We start from the raw sequence: 14,275 nt of genomic DNA, 5'->3' as shown, positions 1-14,275 counted from the left end.
AGACCTTCGTTAATCTTTGGAACACAAATTAAGATATTTTTGATGAAATCCGAGAGGTATATGACTCGTCCATAGACAACAAATCACCACTTTCAAGGTCCAGAAAGGTACTAAAGACATTACAGCAGTGGTTCAACCTTAAAGGGGGGGTGTAATGCTATTTCGTGCATTCTGACTTATTTACACTGTTGCATTCTCATGCTAAACATGGCCAAAGTATCAAGACATGAGTTGGACGTATGACGGGGTAATTCTGTGCCAAATATACAACTTCCGGTTGTGGACATGTCTCGCCGATTTTTTTTCAAGTATGGCCCTTTATCACATAATAAAGTGAACAATGGAACAGTGGATGAAGTTTGTTTTTCCGGGGCAGCAACGGAGTTGCACACATATGTTTGTTTGTTCTTGGAATTTCAGTGATGAATGCTTTGTAAACAAGTCCTAATTCGGGCGCTGGATTTGCGAGTAAAACTGCATCAGATGTCTGTGTTTTGTTGGCAGTCACCATGCAAGTGTATATAATGTAAACAACACAAGCGTTTTGTTCCCTTTTTATTTATGATGTCGCAGCGATCTCTATGCAAAAGCTGCACGCACTTGTGACTCTTTAGCTCTGCCCACAGCAGGCACGCCTCCAGGAGCTTGGCTTTTTTTCGGAAAGACTCGGTACAGTCTATGTATCTTTTATAACTATGATAAAACTAAAGACTATTTGGAGATATGAAGGATGCACTACTATATAGGTACTCAAGATTAACATTGGCAGAAACTGTGTGTGATACCTACCCTTTAATTTTATGAAGCGACGAGAATACTTTTTGTGCGCAAAAACAAAACAAAAATAACTTTATTCAACAATCTCTTCTCTTCTGTGTCATTCTCATACGTTGTTTACGTCCAGCGCTTCCAGGTTCTACGTCAGAACGCCGACTCATTATTGGCCGGCTCCTGCGGCAGCATCACGTGCTTGTGTCATGCTGCTCATGTGATCAGCTTTGATAATAACATTGATAATGTTATCAAACATTGATAATAATAATGAATGTTTCTTGAGCATCAAATCATCATATTAGATTGATTTCTGAAGGATCATGTGACACTGAAGACTGAAGTAATGATGCTGAAAATTCAGCTTTGATCACAGGAATAAATGACACTTTACTGTATATTGACATTTCACAATATTACTGTTTTTGTTTGTATTTTTAATCAAATAAATGCAGGCTTGGTGAGCAGAAGATACTTCTTTTAAAACATTAAAAAATCTTACTGACCCCAAAATGTTTAAAAACGGTAGTGTAACTGCTTCAAAATTTGCATTTTTGCTATGTGTGTGTAATTTACGTTGTAGAACAAAACACCAAAGCAGTCAAGCTATGTTTACCACAGGCTTTATTTTACACATTTAAAAAAAAAAAAAAAAAACATTTTAAAACCTCATTGGAAAATCTCAAAGGAACCAGCAGTGAATTAGTCTTCCAGGTTCTGACGTCATACCTGCACCACTCTATATTCATAGTTTTCTCATGCATGCAAACAATGGCTAAAAATCAATAAACTCCCACAAAAGACAAAGTCATTCATAGTGTTGCATAAGTTCCACATTTATTTCATATCTGACAATGTGTTAAGTGTACACAAACATTTGACTCATAATTCAAACACTCAGAAAGAGACATTGAACTACTGCCCACTGAAGATGGTACAAACCGGTTACAACTGCATATTACACCATTCACAGCAATCATGTTTATATACAAGGCAAGTAAAACTGAGAGAAAACGACAGAAAAAAATGCTTATGAATGGAGTCTGTGCATAAGAGGAGAATGGAAGCACACAAATATTTGGTGTCGATTATGAGAACTGATTCATTCTTTCACTTTGAATGGTGGTAAAATGGATACAATTTTTTTAGTTTGGAAACATGATAATGTTATGTTTTATGGAAATTGCTTGTAGAAATACAGGACAGGCTATAACATTGACAATTCCATTCAGCTCGCTGCAGTACTTTCTACAAGGTGCACAGACAAAAACAAGACAATTCACATTTGCTTGTATGTACTAAAACCAAAAGTGATTCTTTTAACTCTCTCTATATATTTTTTAATAATTTTGTTGACAACGCACCTGCTATTACTATTACATATGCACTTGTTTATAAAAGTAGTGGCATTACTTATATTTACTCTGAACTGGTCATGGAAGTGAAGTGACTCTGATCAAAGACTATAGAATAACACAAGACGTGTCACTCGTATTATTTTGAATGGGAGAAAGTGTAACATGCAATATGGCGGAATAAGTCCCGTCTTCTAAATAAGAGCCAATCGCCGACTGGTAAAGTCATTGCGTCACTTCAGCGGCCGTTAGAATCACCGGTATCTATAGAAACAGTCAGACGCTCGCCTCCGAAGAGACGCAAAATTAGGTCTGCGCATGCGCATTAGCGTTTTTTTGTCATGATTCGAGCATTTAGAAACTAAATTTATGAGCCGGTTGTTGTTAGATTTCATTGGTGATTTCAAATATTAAATGTAATCATAAGGTTGGCGAACAGTTCTGGAGAATTTGATGTTTCCCCATTCAATGAGATAGGGCATGATGCCCAGGATGCCCGAGAGGCGTTTCAAAGATGGCCGCCGAGTGAAATGACTTGTCTTAAAGGGACTTTGCTCTGATTGACACGCAAAAGGAACTATTTTTCATATACGGAACCTTCAGGGATTTAGAATCCTTATGCTTTCTGCGTTTACTCACAGAAACAGAATACCATCCTAAGTACCAATATTAGTAACTGAATTTTTGGACATAGACAGATCAAGGCTTTCAGTAGAGGTTTGTTCAGGGTGTCAGATTCTTCTTGTACTGAGCATGTGCTGTAGGTTGTCTGGCCTCAGTTATACACATGTGCCTGAATCTTGCACCCTAGAGGCACCTCAGGTGATTTACAAACTGTGCACTGAATATGCAGGTATGGATGAAAGGCTTGCGTTAGTTAGGCAAACTGCAGGGTCATCTAATCATCTCAAACCACATTATAAGTCATCTGGCGCTAACTATAATAAGCAGTGAAAGTGGAAGCATGGGCTCTGATCCAGTGACTGCCTAAGTCGAGGTTTGGCCCACAGGTCTGCCATCAAATGTTTTTGCACTAAAAGTGTCTAAATCACAGCTGTTGGTATTATATAACTCAAAAACGTTGTTTCATATTCCATAAAATGTAGTTCGGCTGAAGTTGAATAACTATCAACGATCTCAGCGCAAATGGTTTCCTGTTTTTGAGGGGGTTTTGACAATAAGCACAACAATCAGACCATCAAAAATGAAATTTTTAAATGTATTGTGTTGCCATCTAGAAGCTCATCGCATATTTTATATGATTATAATCAAAATGACCAAAATGAGTTTTGGAACAATACTATGATTGAAGGGCTCATTTCTGGAGTCCCTGGTAATGTTAGAGAAGGGAAACTTGTCCCTAAAATGAAAAATGTTTGTTCGTTTGCAAGTAAAATCAGTTAAGGAAAAAATAATTGACACCATCTAGATATGCTTAGAGATCTCAAAACCTAGTCATATGGAGGGCATGTGCAATATGCAAACTATCTAAAAACTAATAAACAGATTTTGTCTGTGCACATAAATGATTACACACAAAGAGAAAGGGTGGTACTGATGGGTGGATGATGAAAATTGTAAAACAAAAACAGAGTAGATGATGCAAGAGGCACAAATCGTATATCATCACTCTCTGGGATGTGTATAGAAAATTCCATCAGTACTGTACATTTGATTTGTTCTAACAAACTTCTAAACCATCCATTTTCCAAAACTGACCACTGTACAAACACTCATGTAGGATTCTGGGCAAAAATTATTTTCTCCACCTGATAATTTTTTCTCTCTACCAAAACTAGTTAACATCTAAAAAGTAAAATTCAAGTAACCTACATGTAATAGCAGCTATCCCAGCATTCGCTTCTAAACTGTTCCCCAATTGCATTTCATCGTGTCGGGGGAATGAGAACAGTGCAGTCAGTAAAACGGAGGCTAGTCAACTGATGATAAAAAAGTGCCATATGCAGAAATTGCACTGTACTTCTTCAAAAATATTACAGTCTTTGTCAATAAATACATGCTGAAATAAATAAAAACATGTTAAATAAAAACCTAACTAGATAAGACTTTTTAAAAGAAATTTTAAGAAATTTTAAAAAATAAATTAGACTGATATAAGATCATTTGGGGATACCGATCATTTTTATATAAAATATTAGACTGGATTATGATACATTTTAGATAAATCTACTGACCAGTACTCCAACAAAAATAGGCCAAATCTTTATAATGATCCTCATACGGAGATATGAGAATGCAACCATTTTCCGATGCCAAATTTTTCCTCATGTGTCCTGATTATTTTGAAATCTTTATGCATTTCACGGCCTTACAAGGGAAACATTATAGAGGTATATGAGTATTTATGATGGGTTGTACTGTGTCCAAGAACTGCACTTAAAGAGAGTAAGAGCGCAATATGATGTGATTCATCTGCTCCTTGCTAAGAACTGCTTATCATTGATCAATTCTATCTTCCATAGCCAAAAGATGAATAAACATATGGTCTGCTGACTTAAATACTGACCAGTTTTAAACTCACAGACTTGCAAGTCAGTAGTAGCACAATAAGGCCATGTGATCCATTTTCCCACCAAACTCAAGATACGGACGTCACTCTACACAGTACCAAATTTAGATGTGTTTGCATGAGCTGTCAGCTTTAGAATTAGAAATTCCCATCACCAACTTTCTAAAATGTTGCTGAAGACTACATAAGCATACTATCTCTAACCAAATAAAGTAGTTAGCCTGTTCCGTTGGCGCTATAAGTTGAATATTTAGGCCACTGTAGATGCACAACAAAAGGGGCCTTTAAGATACAGGTGCACAGTTGGTGCTAGTGTGGGCAGGTGCAGGAACACACATGAAGGAAACAGGGGATCAGAGAGTTGATTGGGCACAGAAACTGGGGGATCTGTCAGTAGATCTATTTACAAGTTTAGTCCTTTGTGTTTTTTTTTTTGTCCTTGAAGAGTTGTACAGAAGGTTTACATGTGGTGGGCTCAAAACCTCATCTGCCCGGCTCTTCTTCTGGACAGTTTAGACCTGACGGGAAGAAGACAATTGAACAAATGTGACCCATGCTGGCAAAATGAGTTGGAATGAGCACAAGCTAATTACGAGCTACAGGCAAAACAAGTGAAAATTGGGTCGAATTTGAGGTTTTCATAAAAATTAGTTCATTAAGCCCTCGTCTAGCGATCCCAATGCTACAAATAGCATCTAAATGTATCTTTATTTGTGCGTTTTCTGAGAAGAGCAGCTTTCTTTTGTCCATTAAAGGGGTCCTTGATTATGATTTCACTTTTTTAACTTTAGTTAGTGTGTAATGTTCCTGTTTGAGTATAAACAACATCTGCAAAGTTACGACGCTCAAAGTTTAATGCAAAGGGAGATATTTTTGTTTACAGAAATTGATTTTTAAGGACTACAACAAACTGCTGGAAGGGACTTCAACAAGCTTCTTCCCAGGTTGGTGACACCCTAAGATTTACATAAACCCTGCCACCGAGAAAATACGCAACAAAGGGGGCGAGGCCATTTTGGGCTGCTTTAGAGAAGAGGAAGAGTTAGTAGAGTGTTGTTGACATGCCGTCATTTTACGCCGGACTGCTTCACAAACGAGGATCAATTCAGAGCTGGAATTGCACAAAAGATTTACATGACGGCACATGCAAGTCGATGAGTTGAATCAACTCCACAGCAACACCCATTTATCCAATAACCATTCAGAAACATCCAGATGCATTCTAAAACTTTTAACTTCTTGTGGAGAGACTAACTAAAAGTCTCTCCATCAGTGTGCGACTCCCTTTTTAAACAATATAAGGCTGAACACCATTTTTGGCTGCGTGAGATTCTCCAGCTTTGTTGTTGTTGAGCATTTTGCATTTAAAGGGACACACACAAAAACAGCAATTTACTCAAGCTGTCATACCTGAAACGTGCGCACAAATATGTCTCTCAGACTGCACGCGATACCGATATACATTTAATACACAGAATTACAGCATTTCAAAATATCTTGGCGAGTATTCACGCAAACATTGCCTGTTATGTATTAAGTGAACGTTTGGTTAACTGTTGGGGGAAAACATCAGGAAAACAATTGTTGTATCATGGGGGAAAAAGTTTAATATATATTTTTCCTATAGATATTTGGTTTTGACTTGGTGTGTGCTAAATTTGGTGGTATTACTAGAGATTTTAAGGTATGGTTGCTAGGTGATTTTGTTTTGGAACCTTCAGAAAACTTTAACTCGATTTTTCTCAAAATTGACTCTATCGACTTCAAACAGGTGTAGCTCAGTCATTTTTTTTTTCTGATTTCACCAAATCATACATCGTTTTGAAGGTGTTAAACAGTCAAACAAAACAGTTTTGAACAGTTGCTCATTGCGACTCATTTTGCCAGCACGGGTCACAAATATTGGCATGTAAGGCATTTTATTGTGAAGAGTTAGATATGTGCTCCACTGTACCTGATAGATCCAGCAAGCAGAGGGTTAAAGGCATACAGCCAGTCATGCATCTCCTTGTCATTGCTGGCTTGAAGGAGTATCCCACGATGCTCTGTGCATACCGCAAATGTGTAGGGGGTCTGCAATTCAGACAGACATTGTATTACAGTTCAGTCAATAAACAGTCAATTTACTCAAAGAAAATTAACATTTGTAGATGTTTTACCTTCAGCATGGCCTGCTGGTCTTCGCTGTACTCCACTTGTGCTGAAGACAGGTTAAGAATGGCCCTTTCCACTGTGTCTCTCTCTGTGTTGTAGATGTAGACATAAGGCCGGCGTACCACCACATATCTCTTAACCCAGCCATTACTGTGAGGCTCCAGGAAGTGCAAATAGCCTTTCTTTGACACAATTGGGCTGAGACATTAAAATAGAGTAAAGGTTAGAGTCAACTTCCAAACATGTGAATTCATTAAATCTCAGAAACTGAACTGCATTTATAGCCAAATGTAAAAGAAAAAGGAATTGCTCATCCTCTATAATGAAATTGTAAAAATTTTGTTTTACCTGACACGGATTTCCTGAATATCTGGCACAAAAGTGTGGGTCCTTGATCTGGACTGTTGAGGAGACTTCTTGCCCTCCGTTTCAGACTCAGGGATGGGGCTGACAGCACGAGATCGAGGTGTTGGGGGTCTACACATATGAGCAGTAAGGATATAGATGTAAATATTAGTTAGATGGTGTTAGTGATATTCCTAAACATGAAAATATAGCCTGCTAACTGTCAGTGCCCTGGTAGCAGACATTCATTCGAAAGCAAAAGCACTCAAAATGAATCCTGTGAAAATTGGACATTGCGTTACCTTTCATAGGGCTCAATTTTAACGCATTTTGATTAGACATACTGTATGGTTTTCTATTAATTTTAGAATCCAATTTATTTTGTAAAATGTATATTGTGTAGAATAAAAAAAGTCAGTACATTTGGTTTACAGTAAACTTAAACTTCTATAATGTTTTACAATTTCACTTTTTAAATTTTTGTAGGAAACATTCAGAAGTAGAGCTGCATGATTCTGTATAAATTGAGAATCATGATTATTTGTTTCAAATAGAGATCATGTTTCTGAACAGACAACTAAACAAAATAACATGTAATTTACTAGAAGTTCTGGCAAATGTTAATTGCTGCAGTCTATTTAAAATGTTTAATCAATCTAAATTAATTACTTAAAAAATAGTTTTGAATGAACGATTCAATGACTCTCGTTTCATTACTAGATGAATCAGCATTTTTGAACAAATCTTTTGAATGAATGATTCAATGACAAATACATTTAACAGTCACTTGTCACCACCTACTGACATAACGATGTAATCGATACAATCGTTATTTGCAGCGGCAAGTTCAAATTCAAATTCAATCTATTTTGATTGCTTCCATAGACATCAGTGTTTATATCCAAACTATAAACTTTTATCCCAGTTCTTCTCTGATAATATGAATATTTGTAACACAGAAATGTGAAAAGACGGTTTGTGAAGCTGTTTCATGCCAATACGATAAGTGCTCTCTCTGGGTCAATGGCAGCACGAAAGCAGATCTGAATGTTCCGCTGTGCTTTTGTCAAAGGTTTAATAAACATAGGCGAATCATTGTCATTAGAAATCATTGTCAATAATCTGCTGAGTGTCTTTTTTAAAAAGAGACCAATCTTAGGTCTGCATTCCAAAGCATTCATGAATTACAAACATTTAAGTTCAGATCTATGCTCAAAGAGTATGGTGGCAGTTAACATGTGATGCAACTACTTTCTCCTATCTTTTAGCAAAAACACCTATATGGAAAGTCATTCATACTGTAGGTTGATTTCTAAACCAGCTTAACACGTTAGATCCAACAAAGGCATGAAGTTGGGGAGGGACTGTCTCTTAAGCTCAAAGTATACTTTGTATTTTATGCGTACACTACTGTTTGAGTACAGTCGAATGCGTAGCCTAGCTTGATAGCATGAGTGAACGCAGGTGGCCGACACATGCGCTCTAGAAAGTTTCATCTTCGTCCAGTGTCTGAGCTATTTTTCATCAGATGTTATGACTGATGAAATTTCTTGTTTTCTTTTAAACAAAAGTTGCGACTAATATCATAACCCCCTCACACAAGCGCTTAACAATGCGGGCGTCTGTTGTTCTTGCAGTCTCTGGTATTTTGTTGTTGTTTTTATTTCTTCTCTTTAGTTTTGTTTTATACAATGGCCCAGGCCAGTGTTGCCACCTTGTGGAACAACTGATTAGTGCAAAACAAATTCAATGTGTACTGTATGTCTGACTTGCGCATACAAAAATTACAAAAATCGTGCGGTGCGTATACTATTCTGGTGATGAAATTTGCACCACGTGCACTGTATGCGGACCCTCACATAAGCCGGGTCATTAGTAGACAAGGTAGTGGTCATTTTAAAAAAAACATTTTAAAAACTGTCTTTTTTGTTTGTGTGTGTGTTGAATAAATGAGCTTTTGAAACTCTAATGCGACAGCAGTCACTAAGTACTGACCTGAGTTCAGTGTTGTGGCCGTAGCGTCCCTCCACAAGTGAGGGACATGTGGAGGACGGTGTGAGGGTGCTTTCAGCACACACTGAGGCTGAGTCTTTCAAAAGAGTTACTGACATCTCACTCAACTACAAAACATTAAAACAGAGAAATTAGTCTTTAAACACAGAACACAACATGCACCTTCACAAAAAGACTGAAATCTTCAGTCTATCACATGACAAAAATCAAACTTCTGTAAGTATCTGCAGCAATAGTCTCTACTTTAAGACAGTATATTCTTAGCGGTTTGAGCTCTTAAAAGCTTCTTAATGTATTGATGATAACAGACAGATGGAAAAAATGTAAAATAGTGTAAAGCATTCTTAACATCTTCACCTTGCTCTCACTGGCGCTAACACACACATGGCTGTAGTCCCTGTTAAAGGTGTGGTTAAGCAAACGCAGACACTGTTGGGACAAACAGAAAAAGGGAATGTTATACAGTATACTGATTCACAAGAGTTTTTTTCCCCTCACGATTTCCTGAAGTGATTACTGTTTATGAATGACTACATCTATAATGTAATAGTATTAGATAATACTGGTGGTTTAATGACAATGAAGATAGTAAATGTAAAAGTAAATTATATTATTTTATTTTACATATATAATTTTAAATGATAAATACAGCTGAATTGAATAACTACTAAATTATAAAAACATTGTTATAAAAAAATAATTGTGAACAGTGGTGCTCAGAATTATTGGCACCCTTGGTAAATATGATCTGTAGATGACTGTAAAAATAAATCTGCATTGTTTATCCTTTTGATCTTTATTCATAAAATGAAAAAAAAATCTAACCTTTCATTAAAGGAAAAAAATTTAAAGTGGGGGGAAAATCACATTATGAAATAAATGTTTTTCTCCAAAACATGTTGGCCACAATTATTGGCACCCTTCAATACTTTTTGCAACCTCCTTTTCCCAAGATAACAGCTCTGAGTCTTCACCTATAATGCTTGATGAGTTTGGAGAACACCTGACAAGAGATCAGAGACCATAAAGAATCTCTCCAGATCCTTCAGATTCCAGCTCCATGCTGGTGCTTCTTCTCTTCAGTTCACTCCACCCATTTTCTTTAGGTTTCAGGTCAGGGGACTGGGACGGCCATGGCAGAAGCTTCATTTTGTACTCAGTGACACATTTTTGTGTTGGTTTTGATGTTTGTTTGGATCATTGTCTTGATGGAAGATCCAACCATGGCCCATTATAGGATTTCTAGCAGAAGCTGTCAGGTTTTGATTTTTATCTGTTAGTATTTGATAGAATCCATGATACCATGTATCGGAACAAGATGTCCAGGACCTCCAGCACAAAAATAGGCCCACAACATTAAAGATCCAGCAGTATATTTAACCGTGGACATGGGGTACTTTTTATCCATGTGTGCACCAAACCCATCTGGTGGGTTTGCTGCCAAAAAGCTCTTTTTTTAGTTTCATCTGACCATAGAAGCCGGTCCTGTTTGAAGTCTTGTCTGACAACTGAATATACTGGAATATACTGTTTCTGGATGAGCGAGGAGGATTTTTCTTGAAACCCTCCCGAACAACTTGTGGGGATGTAGGTGCTGGTTGATCATTTTTTTTTAGGCTTTCTGAGACTCAAGACTCAACTAATATTTGCAATTCTCCAGCTGTGATCCTTGGAGAGTCTTTGGCCACTCAAACTTTCCTCCTCACCGCGCATTAGGACGATTTAGACACACATCCTCTTCCAGGCAGATTTGTGACATCTTTCGTTGATTGGAACGTCTTAATTATTGCCCTGATGGTGGAAATGGGGATTTTCAATGTTTTAGCTATTTTCTTACAGCCATTTTCTATTTTGTGAAGCTCAACAATATTTTGCTCACATCAGAACTATATTCTTTGGTTTTACTCATTGTGATGAATGATTAAGGGAATTTGGCCTTTGCGTTTCCTCATATTTATACTGCTGTGGAACAGGAAGTCATGGCTGGACAATTTCATGTTCATGATCACCCTGGTGTGCTAAAAACGTAAATATGAATGGGAATATACTTCAGAGATATTATACTCATAAGAAATTCTAGGGGTGCCAATAATTTTGGCCAACATGTATTGGAGAAAAACATTTATTTTATAATGTGATTTTCAGAATTCTTTACCTTCAATGAAAGGTTACATTTTTGCTAATTTTATGAATTAGAGTTCAAAATGATAAACAATGCAGATTTATTTTTAAAGTCATCTTTGATCATATTTACCAGGGGTGCCAATAATTCTGAGCACCACTGTATATATATAATCATTGTAAAATTATAAATTAAAAGAAAAAAAAAAGGTCAAATGTATATACTCTGTGGTCCGGGATATAAAAATATTATAATTCATATATAATTTCTTAATTTTTAACAGACCTTTGCAGCCAGCTCCTTCTGCCTCTCGTTGGGTGTGTCGGGGCCGGGACCGGGGCTGTGGCCCAGGCCCAGGTGGGTGGAGGGGGAAGAGGACTCGGTTAGATCTTCACTCCCGCAGGACAGCAGCGACTCCTGGCCCAGCAGCAGGGTTGACTCCAGCTTCTCCCTAAGGAGGAGGTAGTGTCTGGTTTTCTCCACCTAACATAATGAAGAAGGAAATGAAGTCTCAGATACTCAGCAGAGGTGCCAATGACACATTCTAGTCATTTCACATTAAAAACCAAGTAACTATATGTTCTCACCTCCTGCAGGAGGCTCAATTTTTCCAGCTCCCACTGATGGTCCAGGATGAGGCTGTCACTGCGGGGCCTCCAGCCAGCCAGGTTCTCCTCCCCTCGCACGTACGCCACCGACGTATCCAGCACCCTCCTGCGCCGTCTTTGCATTCCTGCACATTTAGGTGTCATTTCAACAGCAGAACCTCCCCTGAAATATCTCATAAATTCTCAGTTAATCAGAGTGGTGTCTTACCTGGGCTCCCTGCATCAGCCAGATGGCACAGACTGAGCTCATACACACCAGTTACACGGTTTCTATGTGTAAAAACAAACAACAGAAAACCTTATGGTAACTTCAATAATAAGAGGAACACTGCTCAGGACTTGTGCTGTGACTTGTCTGTAATTTGAAGCAGCCGTACCCTTCACATGGCCTCAAGGTGCCACTGCTGAAGAGGTTCCTGATGGAGCGAGATGCCGGGAGCTTGGCGTCTCGTGAGTAGAACACCATGCATAAGTCTTTGGTTATCACTGTGGGCTGTGTGCAGTTCTCCATCTGGGAAAAGAAAACCATTATAAGCTTTTCGATCTAAAATGGTGCTTAAAATAACCATGGCTTTCTAAAGAGGAAGTAACACCTAAAGAGCACAACAGTCGGGTTCCAATGAGCTCCGAGGTTGTCAATTGACAGAATATGATTCAATTTAAACGTATTTAAAAAACAAACAAACAACTAATTACACCAAAAGAGCTTAACAGTGACCTGCTACTACTCAGTACTGTTCATATAGACAACCATTCAAAAGTTTGGGTTCAGTAAATATTTGTTTTTTTTCTTTAAGAAATTAATGCTTTTATTCAGCAAGGGCACATTAAATTGATCAAAATTGACAGTAAAGACATTTACATTGTTACAAATAATTCAAATAAATGCTGTTATAAATATATGATTATAAACTTTCTATTTAACATAAATCTTGGGGAAAAAAAGCATGGTTTCCACAAAAATATTAACCAGCTGTTTTCAACATAGATAATAAGAAATGTTTCTTGAGCACCAAATCAGCATATTAGCATGATTTCAGAAGGATCATGTGATACTTAAGGCTGGAGTAATGGCTGCTGAAAATTCATGAATAAATTACATTTTAAAATATATTAAAATAGAAAATTGTAATAATATTTCATAATATTACAGTTTTGTGTGTGTGTGTGTGTGTGTGTGTGTGTGTGTGTGTGTGTGTGTGTGTGTGTGTTTTGATCAAATAAACACTTGGTGAGTATAAGAGACTTCTTTCAAAAACATTTAAAAACAAATATTACTAACCCCAAACTTTTGGACGGTAGTGTATATATATATGAATATTTTAAGAAAACTTAAAATATATTGTTTCTATACTTTAAAAAAATGTTTTCATTATGCTTCATTTAATTTTAAGTCAATGAATGTTGTCTTTATATCTGATTCTCAAATACTTTTAGATTCAAATCTAAATTTGGAATTTTTAAAATATTCTGACTGACCTCTGAGTGTTTGATTTGGTTCATGTCATGAAATTCCTTACTGATTTTTTATTTTCTCTCTCCGTGGAAAAATGAATGGGAACTATACTTCCAGAACCAAGACCACTTCTAAAAGTGGGCAGGTAATGTTGTGCTCTATAGAGCCACATGGTTTACTGCTATTCACATACAGTATGTGCTTGATTCAACCATTACAAATGTCAGTGGCTGTTTGCTAGATTAAATTAGCTAGAACTAAATCATGTAATGAAATAAGTAAATGGCCTTGGTTACCTCCAGGTAAGCAGACAGAGTCATGTAGATTTTCTCTCCATAAGGAGTGACACGGTTTAGCAGCAAAGAGTTGTGCATGGATGAATCCCAAGCAGCATCAAAACGGAAGAATGTCCTATATTAATGATAGAAAACAGTCTTAAAGATATATTTTCAACATAGACCAAGGTGAATTTACATATTCTCTTACTTATGTTATAGAAGTTAATAAGAATTAACAGGCTAAATTCATTAACTATGTTAGTACGTAATAGTGTCAGCTTGTTAGGCAAAACACTTACTGATAAAAAGGCAATAAAGTGTCTGCGATATTGTTTTAACTTTGATAAAAAGATCATATTTCAAAGTGACACAAAAGTGTTTAAAATTGTGACAAGGAGCAGAAACAATATAAATGCATGCATCAAAACACTAACTTCATCACTAGATATGAATGCCACCACCAATGAGTTTTCAATAAAATAAAAAGACAAAAATAAAATTAAAATGATGAGGGATGAAAGACATAACCGTTAAAAAGGGGGGGCAGGTACAAGGGGACACTTATACCTAAGATCAGTCCCCAAGGAAATGCTTTAGGTGGAAAGGAAAGAATCAATGATAGAATCATAGGTAAAGACAGTTC

General features: G+C 37.0%; 1 protein-coding gene across 8 annotated transcripts in view; it reads right to left on the bottom strand.

Moving 5' to 3' along the window:
• Nucleotides 1-1,601: 1,601 nt before the first annotated feature.
• The window catches only part of kif1aa (kinesin family member 1Aa), a 79,346-nt gene continuing 66,672 nt past the window's right edge, over nucleotides 1,602-14,275 (bottom strand). For 6 of the 8 annotated variants that reach the window (XM_067372890.1, XM_067372893.1, XM_067372895.1 and 3 more), the window contains 11 exons: nucleotides 13,651-13,765; nucleotides 12,276-12,409; nucleotides 12,107-12,168; nucleotides 11,878-12,023; nucleotides 11,576-11,773; nucleotides 9,526-9,597; nucleotides 9,151-9,275; nucleotides 7,159-7,287; nucleotides 6,816-7,008; nucleotides 6,611-6,729; nucleotides 1,602-5,174 (listed from right to left, as the gene is read on the bottom strand). In XM_067372890.1, coding sequence (XP_067228991.1) covers nucleotides 5,132-5,174; nucleotides 6,611-6,729; nucleotides 6,816-7,008; nucleotides 7,159-7,287; nucleotides 9,151-9,275; nucleotides 9,526-9,597; nucleotides 11,576-11,773; nucleotides 11,878-12,023; nucleotides 12,107-12,168; nucleotides 12,276-12,409; nucleotides 13,651-13,765 — 1,336 coding nt within the window. In that variant the 3' untranslated portion in view covers nucleotides 1,602-5,131. The remainder of the gene's footprint in view (nucleotides 5,175-6,610; nucleotides 6,730-6,815; nucleotides 7,009-7,158; nucleotides 7,288-9,150; nucleotides 9,276-9,525; nucleotides 9,598-11,575; nucleotides 11,774-11,877; nucleotides 12,024-12,106; nucleotides 12,169-12,275; nucleotides 12,410-13,650; nucleotides 13,766-14,275) is intronic. The other 2 variants (XM_067372891.1, XM_067372892.1) reach the window with 2 other exon arrangements.

This window comes from Chanodichthys erythropterus, chromosome 21 (assembly GCF_024489055.1).
Source record: "Chanodichthys erythropterus isolate Z2021 chromosome 21, ASM2448905v1, whole genome shotgun sequence".
Lineage (NCBI taxonomy): Eukaryota > Metazoa > Chordata > Actinopteri > Cypriniformes > Xenocyprididae > Chanodichthys > Chanodichthys erythropterus.
The sequence above is the reverse complement of the archived record's forward strand: the minus strand, read 5'-3'. Positions and strand labels throughout refer to the sequence as shown.